The 25,673-nt window shown below is 35.2% G+C and overlaps 1 protein-coding gene across 2 annotated transcripts in view; it reads left to right on the plus strand.

Moving 5' to 3' along the window:
- Window positions 1-25,673, plus strand: part of TRPC4 (transient receptor potential cation channel subfamily C member 4) — a 206,991-nt gene that overhangs the window by 76,535 nt on the left and 104,783 nt on the right. For both annotated transcript variants that reach the window (XM_038573176.1, XM_038573177.1), the window contains exon 3: window positions 15,441-15,959. In XM_038573176.1, the coding sequence (XP_038429104.1) occupies window positions 15,441-15,959 (519 nt within the window). The remainder of the gene's footprint in view (window positions 1-15,440; window positions 15,960-25,673) is intronic.

A 25,673-nucleotide genomic window follows, 5' to 3' on the forward strand; every position in this document is an offset into this window, starting at 1 on the left:
ACTTTGTGGTGTCCAGCAATCCTACCTAACCACTTCCTGATTACATACAATCTTCCTACTCTCCTAGATAATGAGTTCTTTTTTTTTTTTCTGTCTTCTCAAAACTCAACATGTCCGCTTTCTCAGATGATACCCTTGTTCCTTATTTTATTCAGAAAATAGAATCAATCATGAGAGAACTTCCATATGCTTCTACCACCATACCTACCCTAAATATGTACCTTAGTATTCCAGGATTTCACACTATCCCTGTGTTTTTCAGTATCCACTCCTGGTACTTCTTCATCTTCTCAACCTTCAAAATTTAAAATGTCAGAGAGTTCAAATTTCTAACTTCTCTTTTCCACCAACACTTTCTTCTCACTTGCCAAGTCACATCCAAGCTTATGGCTTTAAATACTGTTTGTATGCTGATGACTCTCAAATGTCTGTCTCTATATTTCTGATCTCTTAACATGCAAAAACTGAACCTCAATCTTCATTGTGTCCCAAATCTCTTCTTCCAGAGTGTTCTCAGTAAGTTGCAGCTACATCTGCCTAAGCCTGGATGTTTGGTCATCACTGATCTCTCTTTGTGATATTACAGCTCACATCCAATATTCAACTCCTTAGCAAATTCAGCTGGTTTTACCTTCATAATATTGAACCACTTCTCAAACCTATCACTGCAATTTATTTCAGCCATCTGAGACTCTTGCCTTGATTATTACAAGTCTTACTTTATCATTATCCACTTTCCCTTCTTCCATCTGTTACCTGTAGTCTGTTCTCAACACAGTACTCTATCCTAAGGGATCAGATAGTGTTACTCCTCTGCTCAAAATGCCCCAGTGGTTTCTCATTTAACTAGATAGAAGTAAAAGCCAGAGTCCTTAAAATGGATTAAAATACATCTGCTGCCCCTCATTGCTACATTTTTTAAACCTTGTCTTTTACTAATTTTTTATTTGCAAACTGTACTCCCATCAAATTGGCCAAATACCCTAAACATGCTCATGCCTCAGGATTTTTTTGCCATTGCTCTTCCTCTTCCAAGAATGCTCTTGCTCTTAGATATAAGCTTAGTGTTTTCTTTCTTCAACCTTCTACTAAAGTCATCATACCAGTAAGACTTCCTTGTCATGCCTTGATAGATCAGCAATCTCACCTTATCTCTGGAGTTCTTCATGTCCTCTTACTGCACTGTATTTTTCTCTATGGCCTCTACCATTTGACATTCATCTATTAATTGATTCACTCATTTACTTCTTCATTCATGTTGGATGTCTTTCTCCCTCTTCTCTTTCTAGAATCTAAGTTGAATGAGAACAAGGATTTTGTCTGTTCCATTCATTGCTATATTTCCCAAACTTTGAAAAGTGACTGGCATAAGACAGATGCTTAAAAGTATTACTAAATGGTTAGATTAATAAAAATTAGCATATATAGATTATAATGAACATGAGGAGAACAGCTAATGTGTCGGGAATATATATATATAAATTGAGAAGAACGTAGGACTTAAGTTGATCCTTGGGAAGGAACAACATTCAAGGATAAATAAGGGGAGGAGAACCTCATCAGTGAGACTAAGAATAACCAGAGAAGATAATGATGATAGTGATAATGATTATTTTAATAATCATAATAGATCATGTTTTATCAAATATTATATGCAAAACACTTTTACTCATCACCATTTTGAATCCATAAATAAATGCTGTGAAAAAGAGACTATAATTATCTCCATTTTACAAATGAGAAAATTAAAGTTTAGGGAGTTTAAATGATGTTTCCAGAACTACAAAGGAATATTGGGACAGTATTTGAGCCTATATGCTATCATCCGAATATTGGGACAGTATTTGAGCCTATATGCTATCATCCTATATGCAATCTCACCTTATCTCTGGAGTTCTTCATGTCCTCTTACTGCACTGTATTTTTCTCTATGGCCTCTACCATTTGACATTCATCTATTAATTGATTCACTCATTTACTTCTTCATTCATGTTGGATGTCTTTCTCCCTCTTCTCTTTCTAGAATCTAAGTTGAATGAGAACAAGGATTTTGTCTGTTCCATTCATTGCTATATTTCCCAAACTTTGAAAAGTGACTGGCATAAGACAGATGCTTAAAAGTATTACTAAATGGTTAGATTAATAAAAATTAGCATATATAGATTATAATGAACATGAGGAGAACAGCTAATGTGTCGGGAATATATATATATAAATTGAGAAGAACGTAGGACTTAAGTTGATCCTTGGGAAGGAACAACATTCAAGGATAAATAAGGGGAGGAGAACCTCATCAGTGAGACTAAGAATAACCAGAGAAGATAATGATGATAGTGATAATGATTATTTTAATAATCATAATAGATCATGTTTTATCAAATATTATATGCAAAACACTTTTACTCATCACCATTTTGAATCCATAAATAAATGCTGTGAAAAAGAGACTATAATTATCTCCATTTTACAAATGAGAAAATTAAAGTTTAGGGAGTTTAAATGATGTTTCCAGAACTACAAAGGAATATTGGGACAGTATTTGAGCCTATATGCTATCATCCGGAGAAAATAGACTTGTGGAATGCAAAGAATGGTGACTTTCACAAAGGACACAGTGATAAAACACTGTCAAGTGAAATTAAAACTAGCTTTGCTGATCAGAATGTGTAATTCTTATAAAATTAAGTATAAATTTGACTCCCTGGCTACATTTTCAACAGATAAAAGGTTTCATGTAGATATTACTTAATAGATTCCCTTTCAATGTAACAGATATAAAGAGAGTTTTTTAATTAAAAGTGATGTTTGTGACCCTAGCCCAAGCTGGTGGTGATTTAAAGTTGCTGTTTGATGTCTTCTTTGGAGTTGACGTAGATTTTCCAGTTCTTTGTCCAAGATGCAAATAATACTTAATAGTTATTTATAATTTATCCTGTAGCAGTATACAGTAAAGGGCACATGCCATTTTAGAAGATACACAGTTTAAATTTTCAGTAGTGAAAAGTACGTGTACTGAACTATTATATCTACACTTACAAAACTCTCCTGCCAGGGAATTATTGCTCTACCTTTCTTATGAATCAAGCACTATAATTGGGACTGTGTTTATATGAGGAGAAACAAATGATAGTGGCAAAACCGAACAAGACTATTTTCTGCTTTTTCTCCAGTCTTTGGCTTGTCACATAACACTGGTGCCTTCCTGTTATTTCTTGATTTATAGATTACAAGGTGTTTTTACATTTCATTTTCACCACAACCTTTTAAGAGTTAACTTTGAAAGTGCTTTGATACATATGTCTCCAGTTCTTATTCTCCAGTAAGAAATATCTTGAATAAATGTCCACATTTCAAAATGGGAAAATGGAAATGCAGAGAATTAGCTGGCTTTGTCATTTGCACACAACTAAAAGTGGTGGAGGCAGGATCTAATGCATGTCTTCTTAATCTTGATGCCTGAGCAATTTCCAGGATCTCAAAGCTTCCTTACACATAAGATGGATAGTCCATGGACCAAGAATTTGGACTTGAGTCAAGCTACCTGGGTCTCCTTGTGACCATGGCAAACTATTTAATTTCTTAAAGGCCTATTGTCCTTTTATGTAAAAATGGGATGATAATAACAATTTCTTCCAAAAATGATTTTGAGGACTAAGCTGAGGTGTGGGAAGCTCCTACCCTGGGGCATTGTACATGGTAGGCACTCCATACATGTTATTACTGCCTGTGTCACTATAATCAGACTCCCAAGCATTTATGTGTCAATCTCATAAATAATTTTTGCCATATCTTTGCTCATTACGTTCAAGTATGTATTATATCCGAGTTACTATAGAATTATATTTACTGTGTGCCTCATATACCTTTTCAAGTCAGTACAAACTACGTCTACTTACTGGTATTTTTAATTAAAAGTATACTTTAAGAAGGCTAACTGCAAAAATATATAGCCAATTAAATTAAAAAAAATACTAGCTCCAAAAAGTAAAAATAGTTACTGATACTACGTGATTTATACTGGATGAGTCACAGAGGTTGGCTAAAGTTCTAAACAGTTTGTACGAGAGCCCTTAAAGGAGGTAAGAGAATCAGAAAGGGTATAATATGCATGCCTTTCTCTCTTTTCTTACAAATTCCCTTTTTGAAAATGGCTATTTCCCTCTTCTTGTAAAAAAACAAATTATAATCACTTCCCTTTCCTCCGCCTCCAAGCAAAGAGAAAATGGCAGGTTAATGACAGTTCAGTTTTACTAAAGGGCATCATAGCAATGACATTTAAGTTGGGTTTTGAATGGTTGGTAGAATTTGATAAGTGGGAGGAAATAGGAGCCAATAAGAAAGGAACGTTTGAAGCTGGAATGATTAGGCTGTAGGCCACATGCGAGGGTGGAGTACAAAGTAGATCTTAATACACAGAGTTGGATTTAATTATAGACATCTTTGTTTATCAAAAAGTAGCAAGATATAATTAGGTGATACTAAGGACAGTGTCTGATATAGAGTAGATTCTCAACTAATGTTTAAAGAACCTAAAACAGGGAGCCTTTATGTAAATCACTATGCTACCACTCTCCATCAGGACAAAATGAAACCTCAGAACAATCCCTCCAGATTGATACATAGAGTATTAACTCTAGTTTGGATATTTAAAGCATGGTAATATTTTATATAGGGATATGAAGGTTGCAGAATCTATGCAACTTTTTCTCTTTTGGAAAATATTCAGCTATACCCCAATTTCTACCATGGTAAACAATGATGAAATAAATACAAAGAAATATTCTCATGGTAATTGTTTCTCTGTAGGAAAGGTCCTTCTAAGTGAGACTCTGGTTCTCAGTGTTTATGTAAGCACCAGATACTTTCCTGCAAGGCCGTTACTAATTCATATTCCACTAGGTTTTGTTGAGAGAGAGGACTTTTATACACCACTCCTTAAATTTGGCAAAATGATGCCCAAAATATTGTAGTTCATTATTGTTTTAATTTGCCTCTTTCTGATTGTAGTGAGAAAGATCGTCCAAGGTTTCCGACCTTTTGATTTTCTTCTGTGACACTCTTGTTTATAATTGTCCACTTGTTCATTGGGTTGTTTATAACTTTATTTTCAATGTATAGGTTCTCTTATATGATATGAATATTAACATGTTTCTTATTTAGCAAATTTGTTTTACCATGGTTTATTTTATGACTTGATTTATGGTGTCTGTGGTCATTCTGCTTGAGGATTGTGTAATGAAATATACAGTTTTCTGTTCTGTGTTTCCAACCCTGCGGCTATCCAACTATTTTTTAAAGTTCTTTTCTTTAAAAAAAAAAAAAAAAACTTTTCTAAAATTATTACCTTTTTTTTTTTAACTGTTAAATATTTACTCCATCTCAAATTTACTGATATGAAATGAGATAGGGACCAATTTGGTTTGTTTAGGTAGAGAATTGTTTCAGTGCTGTGTGATATGTGAACCACTTTTTCCAATGTAATAGAAATTCCAGTTTTTCATGTATAAAGTTCCTATATATACTTAGCTTAATTTTGGTCAAAATTCCGTTCAACTAATTTATATTTCTTGCTCTATTCTCATGTCAAATTCTTGTATCATATTCTCCATTTCCTAATATTTATAATTCTTGGATATACATTCCTCCATATTAACTAACAAAATAATTTTATCATGTTATAAATAAAAAAGATCCCAAGTGAAATGTTATTGTTATTAAATGTATATATTTCTTTTGAGATAATTGGCATAATTAAGATATTAAGTCTCTCGATCCAGAAACATACTTCCCCATATTTTGGATCTTATTTTATGCCCCACGATGTTTTATTGTTTCTTCTTATAAGTTTTATTAAATTTATTTAATTTTTATTCATAAGTATTGTATATTTTATCATTCTTAATAATGACCAATTTTTTATTCTATATGTAATCAGTTCTGATTATAACTTATATATATCATATATAACTTACTATTGCTAAATAGAATATAGATTTTTGTATATGAACTTGTATTAATAAGCTTTATTACTCTAATATTTCTTTTTTTTTTAAAGATTTTATTTATTCATGATAGAGAGAGAGAGAGAGAGAGAGAGAGGCAGAGACACAGGCAGAGGGAGAAGCAGGCTCCATGCAGGGAGCCCGACGTGGGATTCGATCCCGGGTCTCCAGGATCGCGCCCTGGGCCAAAGGCAGGCGCCAAACCGCTGCGCCACCCAGGGATCCCTACTCTAATATTTCTTTAGAGTCCCTTAGCTTTTCAAAATCTATGAGCATGTAATCTGCCAAAGAGAAATAATAAATCAGTATTTTTACTGATATTTTATTTCCTAATCTTACTGAATTAGGTAGAAACTCCTAAATAGTGAAAAATAATGGTGAAAATAAACATCTATTTCTAATTTTATTTTTTTTAATTTTATTTATTTATTCATGATAGTCAGACAGAGAGAGAGAGAGAGAGAGAGAGGCAGAACATAGGCAGAGGGAGAAGCAGGCTCCATGCACCGGGAGCCCGATGTGGGATTGGATCCCGGGTCTCCAGGATCGCGCCCTGGGCCAAAGGCAGGCGCCAAACCGCTGCGCCACCCAGGGATCCCTATTTCTAATTTTAAAAGGAAGTCTTTTCACTCTTTATCATGAAGTTTCCTATTTTTTTTTTTTTTTTTTGGTAAATACTTTATCTCATAGTTAGGAATGGTGATAGATTTTACCAGACCCCCTTTCATGTACAGTATCATCACATTGAAGTAATACTGGGAAGTTTTAGAAACACTTCACTACACCACTTACAGATTCATTCATTTATTCAATAGGTATTTATTGCCTCATGTGCCATTGTTTATTATTCATGTGCCAGCACAGAGGTCAGAGACAAGTTGAAAACCTACACAGTCTCTGCCCTCAGGGAACTTACATTCCAGTGCAGGGATGGACAATCCAGATAGGTATCTGTTTAGCTCCCACCAAAGGTCATGCACTGTTCTAAGTGCTTTACTGCATAAACCGGCTAGCTCTCATAACAGTGCTATAGTAGATACTTAATTGGTCCATTTTACAGGTAAAGAAAGTGAAGGACAAAGGGAGGCAGTAATGGCCAGGCCACACAGGAGTGCAAGATAGAACTTCTTTTGTAAACCCAGGCGCTCTACTAATGAGTGATAGTGAAAAATTTAATGGTAATCAAAAGCATTTACATTTTTGAAATAAAGCCCTATTTTTACGCTGCATTTTATTCTTTTCGTACACTGTTGGATTCAATTTCTTAATAATTATTGTAGTGGTCTCCTTTCCAGAGATTTTTTTTTAAGATTTTATTTATTCATGAAAGACATACAGAGAGAGGCAGAGACATAGGCAGAAGGAGAAGCAGGCTCCCAGTAGGGAGCCTGATGCAAGACTCAGTCCCAGGATCCCAGGATCATGACCTGAGCTGAAGGCAGATGCTCAGCCACTAAGCCACTCAGGTGCCCTCCTTTCCAGAGATTTTTTTAACATCATCTTTATTTTCCTTTGGATCGTTGGGTTTTTTTTTTTTTAGAAGATAATTTATTACTTTGTTAACACCTAAATTTTTGGTTATTTATTGCTTATTTAAAATACAAAGGTAGGGAGGCACCTGGTGGCTCAGTAGGTTAAGCATTTAACTCTTGATTTTGTCTCAGGTGCCCTTGCTCTCTTTTTCTCTCTTTCTATTGTAAACAAATCCGAAAAAGTAAAATAAAATGCAAATGTAGGGATGCCTCACTGGCTTATTTGGGGAACATATGATTCTTGACCTCTGGGTTGTGAGTTCAAGCCTCATGTTAGATATACAGCCTACTTAAAATAAATAAGTTAATAAAATAAAATTAGAATTATTAAAAAAAAAAAGGAAGTAGGGGTACCTGGGTGGCATCAACTCTTGATGTCAGCTCAGGTCTTTATCTCAGGGTCATGTGTTCAAGCCCCACATTGGGCTCCATGCCTACCATGGTGCTTAAATAAATAAAAAAAGAAATGTAAAAGTAAGAACTGAAACCAAGAAAATAATAAGTATAAAATAATATGGAAGCCAAACTAATACTGTTATTATTAATGATAATAATATCATTAATACGATATTACTTGGAATAAGCCAATTGCTGCTAAGTAAAAGACGGTGGCCCACATAAATATAAACTAAATGAAGGAAGATCTATGTTATTTATAAGAAAGTTGGTAAAATAAAGTATATTTTGTCTCTTTATCCTCCAACTTCAAATTCTACCCACAAATTCCTAGGTTACAGTGAAATAGTTTAAAACTGAATTCCAAACTATTTTTGGATATTCTCTTTTTGTCTCTTCTGCTTCAAGTATCTTTACCAATTATTTGTATTACCCATATAAATAAACATTTGAGTTAACTCCAGTATTGCAAGATTCATTGCTCAAACGATTTCTTCCTACCTAATGGAAGTTGAATCACTTAATATTTGGTTATCATATTTTCTGAAAAAGTTACTTCTATAAGACATGTAGGTGATGTACCTTCTGAATTCTGGTCTAACCACCCATATGTTTTTTATCCTAACAGGAGAGTGATGGTAAATTAGTTAGATGCAATATTCTTGAGTCACATTCACTTACTAAACGATTGTATATAGATACAGTGGCATGTCTTGCAGATTTTAATGAGAGAAGTTTGATATTCGTTGCATCTCCATTGTTACCCACTCATTCTATAGATCTGATGATTTCACACTTTCCTCTTTTTTTTTTTTTTTAAACCTTGGAAGTCTGGGATATCAGCAGAATGTATCTAATTGTATGTCATTGTTTCAACCAAAGACTGATGAGCCCTCTCAGTGTACAGACCCAACATTTCCTTAGAATAGGAAAAAATGGGTGTGCTCCCCCTTCTCACACTTTATTTTCAAACTAATCTATTTTCCATCCCAATCTCTCTCCTTTGCTTTATTCAGTATCTTCAACATACAATCTCCCTTTCCTTTTGTGGTTCCAATGTTACAGGTGAAGAGCGTATATCCCAACATTAAAATAAACAAATAGGTCACTTGTAGGTACTTGGTAGCTATTACCAAAAAATGATCTTGATCAAAATATAGCTTTTTTTTCATTTTTTTTTAATTTGCCATTTGGCATATTTAAGGAGAGATGTGAATATCATGAGCATAGTAACACTGCAGATGAAAATCACACCATGCTTGACTTTCAGCTGAAGTAAAATCTACAGACAAAAAAGTATTATATCCAGGCAAACATACATGCACAAAAATATATACTAATAAACAACACGCATGTGTACCATTTTTTAAAATATGAATTTAAGGGGATCCCTGGGTGGCGCAGCGGTTTGGCGCCTGCCTTTGGCCCAGGGCGCGATCCTGGAGACCCGGGATCGAATCCCACGTCAGGCTCCCAGTGCATGGAGCCTGCTTCTCCCTCTGCCTATGTCTCTGCCTCTCTCTTTCTCTCTCCCTGTGTGACTATCATAAATAAATAAAAATTTAAAAAATAAAATAAAATAAAATATGAATTTAAGTGGTTGAATGACATACTTCAACCAGTAATCTACAACAGAATAGAACATGCAATTAAAAGAGGATCCTAAAACTAAGTAGATGTTGTTTTTATTGCAGAACTGGACAGTTGCTCTGGCTTTTCTTCAGAGCTTTATGAATGAATATTTGTTCAATGCTTCTTTGTCAACCTTGCCATAACATTAGTTACATTATTAATGGAATCATTTCATGCCACATAAAAGTGATGAATACACAAAGAATCTATTAACTTGTAAATGGACTGCTTTTCTCAAATTTATTCAAAATCTTCACCTTGAAGATATTCAACATCAATCTGAGGCATATAAAGTCTGGAGTGTGATATTCTACCTAAATATAAAAATATCTCTTTGCCACTAAGATAGACATTTTTGAACTATTAAATCTGATATGATGTTGCAAATGTGTGTTATTTCTTATTTTTCTGTGTATTTCACATGGTACCTATTATGGTGCTGGATTTATAGTAAGTTAGTAAACATTTGATTCAGTTTGTTGATGGATTTGGGAATGTGTCAAGTATGGCAGTCATCTGTTTGAAGATGTGGACTGTTTCAGCTTCATTTTTCTTAATTGCTCAGAGTCTAATGCAGGTCCAGACAACAGAGTCAATAAATATTCGTTGATTGATGTATAAGTGAATTATTAAAGTAGTTATAAGCCATGGTTGTATTTTAAGAAAAGGAATTGTCCAAGCGATTAATATTTTGGAAAATTTATCTTTGTGATAGTAAAAGGGAAGAATTGAAGGTCTTCAGTAACCTCTGTCATTATTTAGAATAGTTTGTATTTTATATTAATACCTTTTATAAAACCTTTGTGCCTTCCTTTTGCTTTACTAAGGCTTCTGTTCTATCGGCTGGTTAAGTAAAGAGCCTTTTGCTCCACATCCTCCTTTCTCTCAATCTCTCTCTTTCTCTCTCTCATTCTTTTTTCCTTTTTAGAACATTTAAAAATTTTCATTTTCCAACTTTGAATTGATTTTTTATTAACTATTATATACATTTAAACCCTACCATTTATCCTTTCCTCAGTTCCCCATAACCTTGTCCCACAGTAGACTTCTCAGGAAGGACATTGTGAGCATAGCATGTCCTGAGTCCTTGCATACCTAAAACTTTCTTTTCTAAATGAACCCAGAGGAATTTAATAACTTCCCAGGAAATGCAGTTTATACTCATTGACCCCATTATTTATTGAAAATCCAAGCTAATTATGATGCAGTAATTAGGAAAAGCTATTGAATAACTATCTCATAAAAGAAGCAGGCACTGATGGGTTTCATAGGATAGTTTTGAAATTTGAAAGATCAAATAATTTCAGTGCTACCTATTTTTTCCTCACATTGAATGGAAAATAGATAAATCACATTTTGGATTCTTCAAGAAACAGACAAATGAGATGATTGTAGAAGATTTATTGTGCCTGGGCGGTGCAGTTGGTTAAGCATCTGATTCTTGGTTTCCTCACTGGTCATGAGTTCGAGCGCCAGCTCCAAAGTGGAGTCTGCTGAAGATTCCCTCTCCCTCCATGCCACCTTCCCCTCAAATAAAATAAATAAATCTTTTAAAAATATTCATTGGAAAATGACATTTTGAAAGTAAAAGGGAAGGGACCAGGATTGAGAAGTGGAATCCATTAGACCATGATGCAAAACTGACGAAAATCCCTGCCAGTGTAAAGGAGAACTCAGAAGAAAATAATCTACTAGGGGTGTCCCAAGTTGTATAGAAATAGCTGGCCCTTGTTAGCTTACTTGTTTAGACATTGTCCTGGGCTCCAAACTTGAGGAAGAACCCTAAGGGATGGCTAGCTGGAGGCTTAATGAACTACATTCTTTACAGGTAGGCCATAAATCCTCTCTTGCAGAAAGATCTGGGTGGCACATCTTTCTGTATTCTAAAGGAAGAGGGAGTCCATATGCTTTTTATGAAGCAAAAACAGTATTTATACTGAAATTTGATGAAGACATCATAGAAAAGATTATAAATCTATATCATATATGAACATTGATATGAAAAATCTAAACGAAAGTATTAGTCATACTAAAAATATTACACATTGGACCAAGGGAAGATTTATTTCAGGGAAGCCAGAATGTTTCAATATTAAAGAAAGTCATTGGGCAGCCCGGATAGCTCAGGGGTTTAGCGCCACCTTCAGTCCAGGGTGTGATCCTGTAGACCCAGGATTGAGTCCCACATCAGGCTCCCCGCATGGAGCCTGCTTCTCAACTCTGCCTGTGTCTCTGCCTCTCTCTCTCTCTCTGTGTCTCTATGAATAAATAAATAAATAAATCTTAAAAAAAAAAAGGAAAGTCACTAATCGAATTTTCCATATTTTTTAGGAGTAAGGGGAACAATTATATAATTATCTCCATAGAAGTGGAAAAGGCCTTAGGCAAATCCAACACTCATCCTTGATAATAATAAGTAAAAAAATTCAAAATGATTTCTAGACATAATGAATGTCATAAACAAATAGGTAGATATATAGACCAATAGGTAAATAATTGGCAATACCAAGTACAATTTGTGATAGTTGTGAAAATTGCTATAACTACTTAAAACTATTTGACCCAGAAATTGCATTCTTAGATGCATATTAGCTGACATGGACAAAAATGTACATAGAAGCAATATTCTTGGTCACAAATGGAAACTGGAAATCACACAAAGGTGATCAAGGAATATGTAAAAAGTTGAGCTATATTCAAAAATCAAAATATTATGCAAAATTGAAATTACAAAAAAGATTGCTACTAACAATATTAGTGTATTTCAAGAGCTAACATTATCCAAAGAAAGCTAGATGTAAAAAGTACATACTTTATAATTCACTTACATAAAGTGAACAAGTGTGTGTGAAAGTGATCTATGGCAATAGTGTTTAGGTTTGTGATTACAAAATATAACAACTGGGAGGTGACATGAAGAAGGTTTCTGGGGTGCAGGCACTCTTCTGGATTATTCTGTTTTGTGTCGCACAGGTTCATAGATGTTTTAAAAATGCATCAAGCTTCACGTTAGCATTTGTGCATTTTAATGAATGTATACCTCATTAAGTTCAAAGTGAATGATTATTGCAGTTAACTACTATATATTAAAATAAAGGAAGAATCCATAGGCCCATAGTAATAGTAATAAAAAGGAGAAGAGGGCATATTTTTACATTCAGAAGGACTACAAACTAGTAAATGTAGAAGTGATGATAGAGTAAGATAGCCTCCAATTTTCAAACACCATGTAATCATTGGAGTAGGCATATAATTAGTACTCAATACCAGGCAATTTTTTAAAGGCGTTTTTGTTTTATTACTATTTTTATTTTTTTTCATGGAATGAGGGTTTCTCCCATTCCAGGAGAAACCCCAAAGGCTGTCCTCTAGGACATGTATATAAACACTGATGTGTGCCTGCCTAGCTGGCTGATCAGAGGCCCTGCAGAATCCTGTGTGAAGGACACCTAAGGCCAGACAGTCCCCAGTGTCTAGTGTTCCCTGACAGCTGGGCATCAAGCAATTAATGGTGAAGACAGTACATGGAATTTATTTTTTTATTTTTTTTAATTTTTATTTATTTATGATAGTTACAGAGAGAGAGAGAGAGAGAGAGAGAGGCAGAGACATAGGCAGAGGGAGAAGGAGGCTCCATGCACCGGGAGCCCGATGTGGGATTCGATCCCGGGTCTCCAGGATCGCGCCCTGGGCCAAAGGCAGGCGCCAAACCACTGCGCCACCCAGGGATCCCTGTATTGTGGAATTTAAAGTACAAAATTTTAAAAGTATTTATTGACTAATAAGTTACTATGTCATGATCTTATAGAACTGCTTTATTCAAAAATTATTTTCTAAAATGAATTCCTTATAAAAGATAAAATTAAGGATGTCCATATATTTAAAAAATTAAAAATTCACAATGATTTATTGAATCTTACAACTCAAACAGAATATTCTGGGTATATTCTTACATGTTTTATCAATTATTTTACAATCTCTCTAAAACTATGACACTGGCATTCTTCTGAAATATGAATGCTTTTTAACATGGCTATATTATACTTATTTTTCATAAGATCTTGCTGAAATATTCTTCAAAGTTGCATTTGATGGTTAATAAATTTAAAATTATAGATAACTTTTAAAAACTATAGAAACCTAGAGTGAAATTCTATTGAATCCAGAAAGCCCCTTTAAATTGCATTTATCACTTAAATATACATTTAACATAGTGACTTATTTACTTACGTTGTTTTTTCTTCCAGTCTGCCATAGAAAAAACTTGAAATATACTTAAATATTATTTGATATTCATTTCAATTAATGATTTTTTCTCTTTGTAATAAATACATAGTTAAATTTTCAATTAATGTAATATTTAAAATTAAAGTTAATTACTTAAAAAGTAATGAAGTATTGACCCTGCTTGAACAGAGTGTTATCTTCATCAACTGATGCATATATTTTAAATAGCCTTTTTTTAAAAAAAGATTTTATTTATTTATTCATGAGAGACACAGTTTGAAGCAGAGATACAGGCAGAGGGAGAAGCAGGGTCCATGCAGGGAGTCCAACGTGGGACTTGATCCTGGGACTCCAGGATCACGCCCTGAGCCAAAGGCAAGTGCTAAACCACTGAGCCACCCAGATGTCCATTAAATAACTTTTTAAATGATAACTGCATCTCATTAATCTTTACAGAGTATTTCTTATAAAACAAATATTCTAAATGGCCAAATAAATTAGAAGCATATAGGCTTAATTATTCTCATGCAAAGATTATACCCCTACTTAAAAGTAGTATAATTAAACTTTCTTATGAGTTCTGTTTTTCTCCACATAGTTGCTTTGCTTTTGATCCTTTTATGGTTTCCATTATATTTTACAATATGTCTTATGCAGTATATGTGTCATCATTTTATCTGTCATGCTTTTTTACCTTATTCTTATACAGCATTTATTTTTGCAGATGCCTCTTTGTGCCAGCAGGAAGAACTATTAAACCAAAACTTGTAAAGCAGTGGGATGTGTAATGCATACAGGCTCCGGTGTCAGTCAGGTGGACCTGGGTGCAAACAGTAACTCTTCCACTTAAGCACTGAAGGAGCACATCTATAAAACGTGAATAATAGTGAGGGCTAAAGTACCTAACAGATGTTGACTAAAGAGTGCTTATTATAACATTTTCATCATTACCAGTCCTAAAGTAAAACCCAAAGGAAATTGTCCATAACATGCCAGTGATCTGATTCACTGGGAACCATTTGTTGATATCTGATAAAATGGTGATGGAGCATATGTTGTCATCTGGAAAATACACTATAGAGTGATAGTTGAAAACAGAAAGCATGAGGCGAGGCTTCTTATGTTCTGCTACCACCTTTAATCATAGACTTGGTTTTAGGAATGCAGAAGATAAAACCAACCAACAAACATACGAACAAACAAACGATTGAAGAACTAAGACTTCTATTACAGAGGAAAAACTTGGGTTTAAAACAAATCATTAATTATTACTCAGTGTATTGATTATTTAAGTAGTCCACACGTCTGGGGAAAAAACGGAAAGATTGACAGAAAATAAATTGGGAGCAAGAAAGTCTTTTATCAAGTAAAGACTTCCCATAGCCACTATTTTAAGATGTCATAAAATATCAAGATTCAGATTAAACAAATTATAATAAGAATAATGTGTAATTATATTAGAAAGGTTTTTTTTTCACTAATTTTCTCTTATCTTTTGGCAGAAAAAAAGAAAGCCATCTCTCTCCTGCCAAAAAAGCCTGGCAAAAGATTTATGAACTTTGTTCAGCGTTCCTACAGCGTGCTGTTTGAAATTCACAGGCTTGAGCAAATGCATAAATACTCATCACCTCTGCTTTCTTCTTTTTTCTAGGTGCCTCCCATACTCCTTGATAAGCAGTTTTCTGAATTCACTCCAGACATTACACCAATCATTTTGGCAGCCCATACAAATAATTACGAGATAATAAAGCTTTTAGTTCAGAAAGGAGTCTCTGTGCCCAGACCCCATGAGGTCCGCTGTAACTGTGTGGAATGCGTGTCCAGCTCGGACGTGGACAGCCTCCGCCACTCACGCTCCAGACTCAACATCTACAAGGCCTTGGCCAGCCCCTCGCTCATTGCACTATCAAGTGAAGACCCTTTTCTCACAGCCTTTCAGCTAAGTTGGGAGCTTCAGGAACTGAGTAAAGTAGAAAACGAATTCAAGTCGGAATATGAGGAGCTGTCCCGACAGTGCAAACAGTTTGCTAAGGACCTACTGGATCAGACAAGGAGTTCCAGAGAACTGGAAATCATTCTCAATTACAGAGATGACAGTAGTCTCATAGAAGAACAAAGTGGAAATGATCTCGCAAGACTCAAATTGGCCATAAAGTACCGTCAAAAAGAGGTGAGTGTTGCCAGACCTTTCTGTCAGAAGGATTTAGGATTTAATCACAGTGATGTAAGCTGGTACTCTATAATTAAGTTTGGGATTTAGAGCATTTTCTGCTTAACTGTAAGTGGATGATATTTATTGTTTGCCAGATTAATAATTATGAAATACATTGAAAAACAGCAAGAAATGGCATAAAAACTGGTGATGGCGTTTGGCATATGTGTTTAAGTGTGCACATTTAATGTGATATAATGAAAAAAACTAATGAATTTTAAATCCCCACACTAAAAGTTCTGGTTCTGCCATTTATAAGCCTTGTTACTTTTCAGTAATCTCCTTGAGATTTGGTTTTCTCATCTGCTCAATAGACTTAATATTCATAATATTTTATTGAATATATTTATGCATATAAAATATAGTCCTCAAAGATTTGTAGGAAGTATAAAATATGTGGATGTGTGTGAAGGCTCTTAGTAAATTATAAGTCCTTATGTTAATAAAATACATTATTAGAAGTTGTTAATAAAGAAAAAAGCCTTTAGTCTCCAACAGCAGATGAAAATACTAAAACTTCTCTGACATCTGGCTTAGTCTCTTGATTGGTCAGGAATAAGAAATTTAAAAAGTTAATTGCAGAAGAGTTATAAATTTCTCATGAAATTTCTGTTGGATTTGAATATTAAGTACAGAAAACTCAGATCTGTCATATTTGTCACCTAGCATAATTGCTTTTGTCTGCATCACTGAGTTGTGAGTTCTCAAAAGTCTGTTTACTTCCATCTTCAGAAAATATTGGTTCTGTGTTCACTCTTGAATTATAGTAATTATCTGTTCTAGAAAAACAGTTGGAGAAAACTGCATAATGTAAGATGAAAAAGATAAAGAAACTTCTGAATAAAAAAATGTATTCAATTTCTTTTGAAGTCAGCCTTGATTATTCCACATTAGCCTTGGCTGCTTTGTCTATTGCTACTTACTAAATATTTAAGGTTTGAGATGCCTGAATTTACTTCAAGTTTTTCCTGTAGTTCTTTGGCCAGTTTCCATGGGAGCCTGAAACTAGTTGAAATGATCTTTTCCCCTAATAATGAAGGAAGCATATTCTTTCGTATATATTCCCTTTGATACCAGATTACACATGCTCATTTGAGCCATGTCAACAGTATCAACTCATTTTTTTTAGATTCTTGTGTTTAGGGCTCAGGGACCTGCTATCTTAACAGAACTGGAATAACTTTAATATATAACTATAAGAAACTAATGAAGAACTTCACTTTATTAGAGATTGTTAAGTACTAAATGACACTTAAAAGTAATAGAATGTATTAAAAATGATAAAATGAGGGACACCTGGATAGCTTGATCCATGGAGCATGTGACTCCTGACCTCAGATTTTGAGTTCTACACCCATGTTGGGTGTAGAGGTTACTTAAAAATAAAAAATCTAAAAAAACCCAACCCTGATAAATGAGGTAAGCTATTGATGTGGCCTCAGAATTTGAGCTACTTCTTCTCAAATATCTATTATTAACCCAGTATTATGCTTTTCTTTCTTCCATTTTCTTTGGGGAGAGGGATTTAAGGGATTTTGACCCTATAATTACAAAGGTCTTCTCCTCTGATATATCTGTACAGGATTGATGTTATCCTGTGGATGATGAGTAAGATGAAATTCCCAGGAGGTGAAATCCACATAATGAAAGAACACAGTAGCAGCAACTGGCTGTGCTCACCTGTTGCATTTTGTTCCCTCTGCAGTTAGTGAACCAACTTAGCCCTATTTTATGCCAACCCCGATTTTGGGCCTGATGTCATAATTGATTTAACTTTGTTTTTGGCCACAGTGACTTTTGTGAAAGCACTGGAAGAAAATACTCATTGAGTCTTTTACCATACTCTCCAAATGGAATTCTACAATGGCATTTAATCAAATGAAGCTGCCAAATTCTTGTCAAAATGTTGTCCAAAACAAAACATTGTAGTACGAATTTCCTACATATTAACACATGCTTATATTTTTCCCACAAATCATTTTTATATGTTCCATTCATTCATTCATTCATTCATTTCTTCATTCATTAACTCTTTGAACATATATCTTATCAAACCCATGCCAGGCAATGATCAGGGCACTTAGAACTTCATGGTGGAGTGGCTCTGCCCTGAAGAGCTTACTGTCTATTAACAGGGAGACCATAAAATATTAAATCTGTATTGTTCTCAGTTTTGCTTCTGAACCACTAAAAGTGTTCATTCCTACTAAACACTTTTTTCTTTGCTTAGGTTTTTTGTATAGTTCAGGAATATACAAAGCATGCTTAACTTCAAAGCCTATTCAACAAAAAGCCACAAATTGAGTCCTTAAAAGTGTCAGAAGCAAAGCTATAGGAAGTATTTGATCATTTCTAAGACTTCTTTCAAAATGCTTGTACCTTTTGCTAATATGAAGCTGTGGAATTGGAGGCTGCTCAACCTTAATGATACAGCAGGGTGAAGGGTGGCTAAAAACACATAACACGTAACAAGAAAATAAGAATTAGTAGTATCTTTTAAAAGGTACATTTTTAAAAAGACACTGCATTTGCATTTTCTCTTTTCATCTTCTGAGATAATAATGGAGAAGAAAATGAAAACAAATTTTTTTTAAAGATTTTATTTATTTATTCATAGAGATGCAGAGAGAGAGAGGCAGAGACACAGGCAGAGAGAGAAGCAGGCTCCATGCAGAGAGCCCAATGTGGGACTCGATCCAGGGTCTCCAGGATCACGTCCTGGGCTGCAGGCAGCGCTAAACCGCTGCACCACCGGGGCTGCCCCTGAAAACAAAATTCTTAACAGAGTTGTTCTAGAATATCTTTCATTCAGTATTGAAGAGCACATTTCCCTTGGGTTAGACAGTTTTTCCAAAGCAAAGTAACACTGGATGACTAATTATAAAATCAGGAATAAGGTTTTACTTTCATAGAAATTCTTTGAAATCATAGGTCATGTTTTACAAAAACATAGTTCTAAATTATTCAGAAATTATTGACTTTAGAATATTTGATATAAGATTTACTAGTAAGGCTATGTGTCTTATTTTTTTTAAGATTTTATTTATTTATTTATGAGAGACACAGAGACAGAGGCAGACACACAGGCAGACGGAGAAGCAGGCTCCCTACAGGGAGCCCGAGGTAGGACTCGATCCCAAGGCTCTGGGAATCATGCCCTGAGCTAAAGGCAGACAGTCAACCACTGAGCCACCCCGGTGTCTCAGATCATGTGTCTTAAATGAAACTCTTAACATAAATATCTTGCCTTGTATCTTTTTACTACAAGATTTCTCAGTTTTTAGTTTAAAAATGTTTGGGGTTTCTCTTTGGTCTCTTTTATTTTTTAGAATGCTTTTTTACTGATTTTCACATGGCTAAGTCCTACTCACTCTTTCAAACTTATCTCATGTCCCCCCTCCCACAGGGAAATTCCATGAAGCAGTCCCTCTCTATACAGTCTCTGGGATAAATGCTTTTATTCTGCACATTCTATTTTACATTATATTGTTATATTTTGCTCTTCTCCTCCCAGTATGAGTATCAGGAATATATCTGTCATATTTACCAGTCATACTTCAGTACTGAAAGATAGGTGTTCAAAATGAATGCACTTGAATGAAGTTGCAGAATCTCTCAATTCTAGAAGATTCCCTGTATGTTTCTTTGTCTGATTAAATTGCATGGTTTAGGCTAATTGCCTAATAACAGTCTTCTTATGAATTCAAATATTAAAACAGTTCATGTTGTGGGGACTTGATTGCAGGCTTGTTCTGGTACTTCTGTAATATCATACAAAAAGAAAGGCCTGCGTTAATTACATTTCATGGTTATTTTTATAGGCATAAACAGAAGGATTTTATTGTTTCTATTAATACAGGACTAATGATGTTATAGTTGTATTGATCATATACTGGAAGGATAAACATAGTCTAGTAGCTAGCAATTCAAGTTGATATATGTTAGGAACTGGCTTAATTTGTGTCAACTGAAAAAAGAGGCAGAACTGAAATAAATAAAAGGATTTATTTGAAGTCTCAGAATTACAATCCAGGGAACACAAATTTGAGTAACAACCCAAATTGTGTCCTAGGGAACAGAAGTCCGGGCTTTTTATTTTATTTATTTATTTATTTATTTATTTATTTATTTATTTATAAGTTAAAAGATTTATTTTTATTTATGATATATATATATATAGAGAGAGAGAGAGAAGGAGAAAGAGAGGCAGAGAGAGAAGCAGGCCCCATGCAGGGAGCCCGGCGTGGGACTCGATCCCGGGACTCCCGGATGGCGCCCTGGGCCAAAGGCAGGCGCCAAACCACTGAGCCACCCAGGGATCCCCAAGTCAGGGCTTTTTAACGGCAAAAAGGAATACTTGTATATGTTGTTTACAAAGAATTTTGATAGGTGTTGATGGCCTAAGATTAGAAAACTGATCTTGACCAAACATATTTGGTTGCTATGGCCATCATTAGGCAGCAGTCCATCACTACAGCAAGTTGCAGGTTTACCTGAACTTGCAGAATCCTTGGAATATTTGCGCTTTGGCCCAGTTCAAAAGTTAAAGGTTCTCCCCCAGTGAGGACATGTATAAGGCCTACCTCTTTAATGGCCTCCTAGCTCCCTTTTACATCCTCTTGACATAAATGACTCTATTTTATTTCACCTTTTACAGTTAGCATGGTTTATTATACTTAAGCCTCCAAATAGACCTGTAAAGTATGATTTTTTTTTTCTTGTGAGGAATTTGAGTGTTGAGTGATGTGCAGTGTTGCATTGTTGAATGATGGGGCCTGGGTGCAAATCTAGATCTTAACTATAGAACATGCTGGAACCGTCGTACATCACTGCCTCCACCTAGATGCCATCCTGGTGAACATGTGGTAAATCTGATGTAGATGGGGTTCCTAGCCTAGTTCAGTTGAGCCTGTGAGTTTATTTCATGACTCAGCTTCTTATAATTAAGCCATGCATTTCAACATTAACTTCTTTTAAAAACTTTTGCATTGTGATAAAGCACTTGCCTTCTTCAAAGAATATAGTGTCTCCTTTTCTTTTCTTTCTTAACCCGCTTTTATTTATTTACCTTTCTTCAAAGAGTAATGTCTAGCCTCATTCTAAGAGAGCAGAGAAAGCCCCCTTCACAGGGCTAGGAGCCAGCACCCCATTCCAGTGATACCTGTCAAAATGAATAGTGCCAAAGGAAGCTGGATAAGAAACAGAACCAAACACCCACCCGCTTGAGACTGATCCTCTTCCTATGTATTAGATAAGGGTGAGGCATGATTGAAGACATGTCTTTAGCAAGTAATTTGTCCCTTGGTTCCTGATGTAATATTGACAGGTACAGAGTTAATGGCAGTTAAAATCACTTACGTGCGGTCATTATTCTTGCCTAATATTTGCAAGATCAGTGCATATATTTGGAGAGCTTGATGCGTTCCTTAAATATTTTCACAGCCAAGACCTTACCGAGTTTGTTACACATGATCGACCACATTGTGAACTAGTCCACATTAAAGAAAACTAACTCTTAAATAATATTAGAAAGCAGTGAAATATTTTGTGTGAAAGCATTCGGTCTTTTTATGGCTCTCCAAATTAAGGTAAAAAAAAAAAAAACAACCCAGTCTCTACATGGTCAACAGCATATCTTTTTCAGTTTAATTTTCCCTATTGTGAAGGTGTATCAACAGCTTTGCAACATTAAGTTTAAACTTTGGTAGTAATCTAGGTTCTTTTTTTTTTTAAGATTTTATTTATTTATTCATGAGAGACACACACACACAGAGAGAGGCAGAGACACAGGCAGAGGGAGAAGCTGGCTTCATGCAGGAAGCCTGATGTGGGACTGGATTCCTGGACTCCAGGATCACGTCCAGGGCAGAAGGCAGGCACTAAACTGCTGAGCCACCCAGGGATCCCCCACTAATCTGGGTTCTTATAAATTAATTAATGGAGTTGTTAAAGAGGCAGGAGAAAAATTAACATTTGAACAGCCCACTATTCCTACCTTTCTTATCTTTTGTTTCTCTTGTCATGGAGCAATGAAAGAAATGTGATGAGATTCCTGTCAATCAAATGCCATCCCCCAGCATGGTGAACTCAGTTGATTCCAAATATTCTAGAATCAAAGCTCTTTAAACTTCTCAAGATTTATGGTTTTATGTTTTTTTTTAATTTATTTGAAACCTCTTGATGTGGAATCAAGAACCAAACCTACTGTCAGAAAGGAGACTTGGGGGGTAGATTTTGAGGATAGAGGAAGCAGAGAATATAGCCCTAATACAACCAGGGAATCCCTGGGAGGGGAGAGAAGGAGGAGAGGTGAGGGTGAGGGCATCAGAAGAGCATTGGGACAATGGGAGGAGCAGTTAAATAATAAATGGAGCAGAAACAAAGGAGATTTGTATTCTTAAAACTGCCTAGGGTTAAACTTATCTCTGTTTCATAAGTTTTGTTTTCTGTAAACTCATTATTGATAAGTTTATCATGACAAGAATATTTTAATTCAAATTTTATTTGAAAAGAAGCTATCAATAACTTTAAATTTGAACTTGCTACTATATGAATTTCATAATAAAAATGAATAAAACATACTACTCATGTTCTTTATCTACCTGAACTCTACATGGGAAGCTCCTTCTGGAGATTCAGTCAGATGCAACCTTGTGCTTGTGGTAGTAATTGAGGAAAAATAGCATTCTGTGTGTGCATTTTTTTATTTGGAAACTACCAACCGTCGTGGGTGCACCGCCACCCACCTCCACCAAAAAATAAGTTTTTTTAAATTAAAAATAAATAATAGAGAAATGAATGATAATGTTGCTTCCCGGCTATTGTATCAGAACCTTGGGATGGCAATGGCAAATAATGGCTTTCTCCTTCAAGATGGAGTAGATTTTGATGGCTGGTCTGCAGCCACGCAAAGCTCTGCTTTTGCCAAGCACTCGGCAGAGAAGCTGACCAATGATTATCATTTTATTGTTATTACTGACTATTGATTTTCTTTTATTCTAGTGTTTTCCTCTTCTTTTACTCTTGTTCAAATCTGGGGTGTCTAAAATGTACCTTTCATAATTTTCTTGCGCCTGGTAAATTCCACATCAAAGTATGGGTAATTTGGAGGGAAAAGTATCTCATATTATAGAGACACTATCTCATGGATATCAAAGAACTATTAAAGAAGAGTGGCAAAGAGACTATGCTAGGGAGAAAAATGAGAGAAGGTACTGCATATAGTAAGTATTCCCTTCCATAACTGAGATCTTTCTGCTGAAAGAACTTTAAATAAGACTCATTTATATAAGTAAAGCTGATAATGCATTTGCCTTATTTGAATTCAGTTTAATATTATTTAGCACATTCCTCTCCTTTTTCTCTCTTTTCTGTTTTGAACTGTTTTAAAAACATTTATGTCCTTCAGATCTCTTCTCAAATACCACTGTCCCTGGGAAGCCTTCTCTCAACCTATTCCCAAGTCCAAATTAATTGTTGCTTTCTCTTGTTATGGCAGCTTTATTGCACATGTTGACTTTGCTTTTTATTTCTGTTCTTGTTTTGTTTTTCCAACTGAACTCCTTGCCTTTGGTCTTACTTCCTCTAGTCCAAGACCTACAGCACCACTAATGTTTTTTTTTTTTTTCATATTTTGTTTTGTTTTTCAAGATAATGCAATTCTGGAGCTTAGCATTCTTCCTGGCATATTTACCCATGAAAGAGAGCTGTTAATTAATTACTGCTGTTACTGTCACAGTTTTTGTTTATCCCCTCTTAGACCCCCACGATGAAAGACTAAACACATACAGGAAAATGCCACACACACACACACACACACACACACTCCATTCTGTTGTATACGATGCAGCAAAAAAGGTTGGCTTCATCCCTAAGCATTTTAATATTTGTAATGAATATTGATCTAAGCCTTCATGGGTTGCATTACACTTTTGAATATCAAAGATAAGTTTATCCTTCTTCCAGTCTATTGGTAGAGTCAGTGCTCTGAGCCATTTGTATTAAAACATACACTTTTATCAAAAATGTATAATGTAGAAGTTTTATTCCAACCCCTAAGGTTGTCCAAATTCTAATGCTTCCATTGTAGGCTGTCAAAAGTAACTCGTATTGTATACTGCACACTTCATTTGAATTTGTTCTTCTGACTTGTATTTTTAAATATATTTTACGCACTGATACCTCTATCCTGTTACACCTTGGAATCGGGTACCACGGCAGCACTCATAACAAAATTCTAGGTATACAGTAGCATGTGAATATATGAGGCTACACTGAGTGATAGAGATAATTATGAAACGTGTAAAAGTGAGAGAAAACAGCATTCTCCTAGCTTACTTTTCTCTCCCACTGTCCTCTGGGCCACACTCACAGACTGATTTCTGGGCCTTGGCCTCTCCATCCTCCAGATGTGTGTATGCACCTGCTGTTACTAGGCAGAGACAGCATGGATCACAAGCTCCCTAATACCTCAGCCCAGTCCCCCACTAGGAACCAAACATTTCTGGACCTGCTTCTGTGTCATGGATGAGGCAAGTGCCTGTTCAGGATTTGTCAGCCTGGCTGACAGAATTATGACAGGTCATTAGGCATTTAATTTAACACTGGGTTTTTAGAGCTTGGAACTCAAATCCCCATGAGTTCGTTGTTGTTTTTTCTTTTACAACTAATTAACTGAAATGAAACCACTTTCTCCTGATTTGTCTCTGGAAATGATTGGGTTTTATGCCACAATTAAATGAGAAATTATATATGTCCAAAATCTTGTATAAATTAATCCTTTTAAACAGCATTCATTAGAAAGTGATAAGTTAATGTCTTATAAAACATAAAATAACTAATCTTAACTTTAAATTAGATAGAAAACGTAGATTGTATTTGATACTATCTTAAATAAGTACAAAAAGGAAAGGGTTAAGCCACTGATTTTCAAAGAGGTATGCTCTTCTATTCACCAGACAAAAACGCATATACCTGCAGGATTAGTGACACTTTCCAGTGTAGCTTTCATTTGCCACAGATATAAGCTAAAGACATTAATGATATCTTTGAAAAATCCAATACTGTGTATTGGACACCTTCTCTCAGTCCTCAAATGAATTTCTTTTCTATATGGAACTGGTTTCTGTGTCTGCATGATGATTGACAAGCAAAAATAGCAAATAAGATCATCTATCTTCCCTCATTCAGATGTGACCATTTAGTTTATCAATGATGAAGAACCATTTCTTTGCATAAAATTCACATTTACATTTGAGGGTTATTTTTCCTCATTTATTTATTTTAAATATTTTATGTATTTATTCATGAGAGACAGGGTGGGTGCAGAGGTAGAGGCAGGCTCCCCACAGAGCAGGGAACCCAATGTGGGACTCGATCCCAGGACCCTAGGATCATGACCCAAGCCGAAGGCAGACAATTAACCAGCTGAACTACCCAGGTGCCCCTAGGTCATTATTTAATATCTTATATTTTCTCTGTCTCATCACTAAGCAAAATGAAGAATTACCAGTTCTTGATATTACCCATTCAAAACTTTATCCCAATTCACATTTTTAAAAAAGATTTGTTTGTTTGTTTATTTATTTATGATAGACATAGAGCGAGAGAGAGGCAGAGACACAGGAGGAGGGAGAAGCAGGCTCCATGCCGGGAGCCCGACGTGGGACTCGA

Source organism: Canis lupus, chromosome 25, assembly GCF_011100685.1.
Source record: "Canis lupus familiaris isolate Mischka breed German Shepherd chromosome 25, alternate assembly UU_Cfam_GSD_1.0, whole genome shotgun sequence".
NCBI lineage: Eukaryota > Metazoa > Chordata > Mammalia > Carnivora > Canidae > Canis > Canis lupus.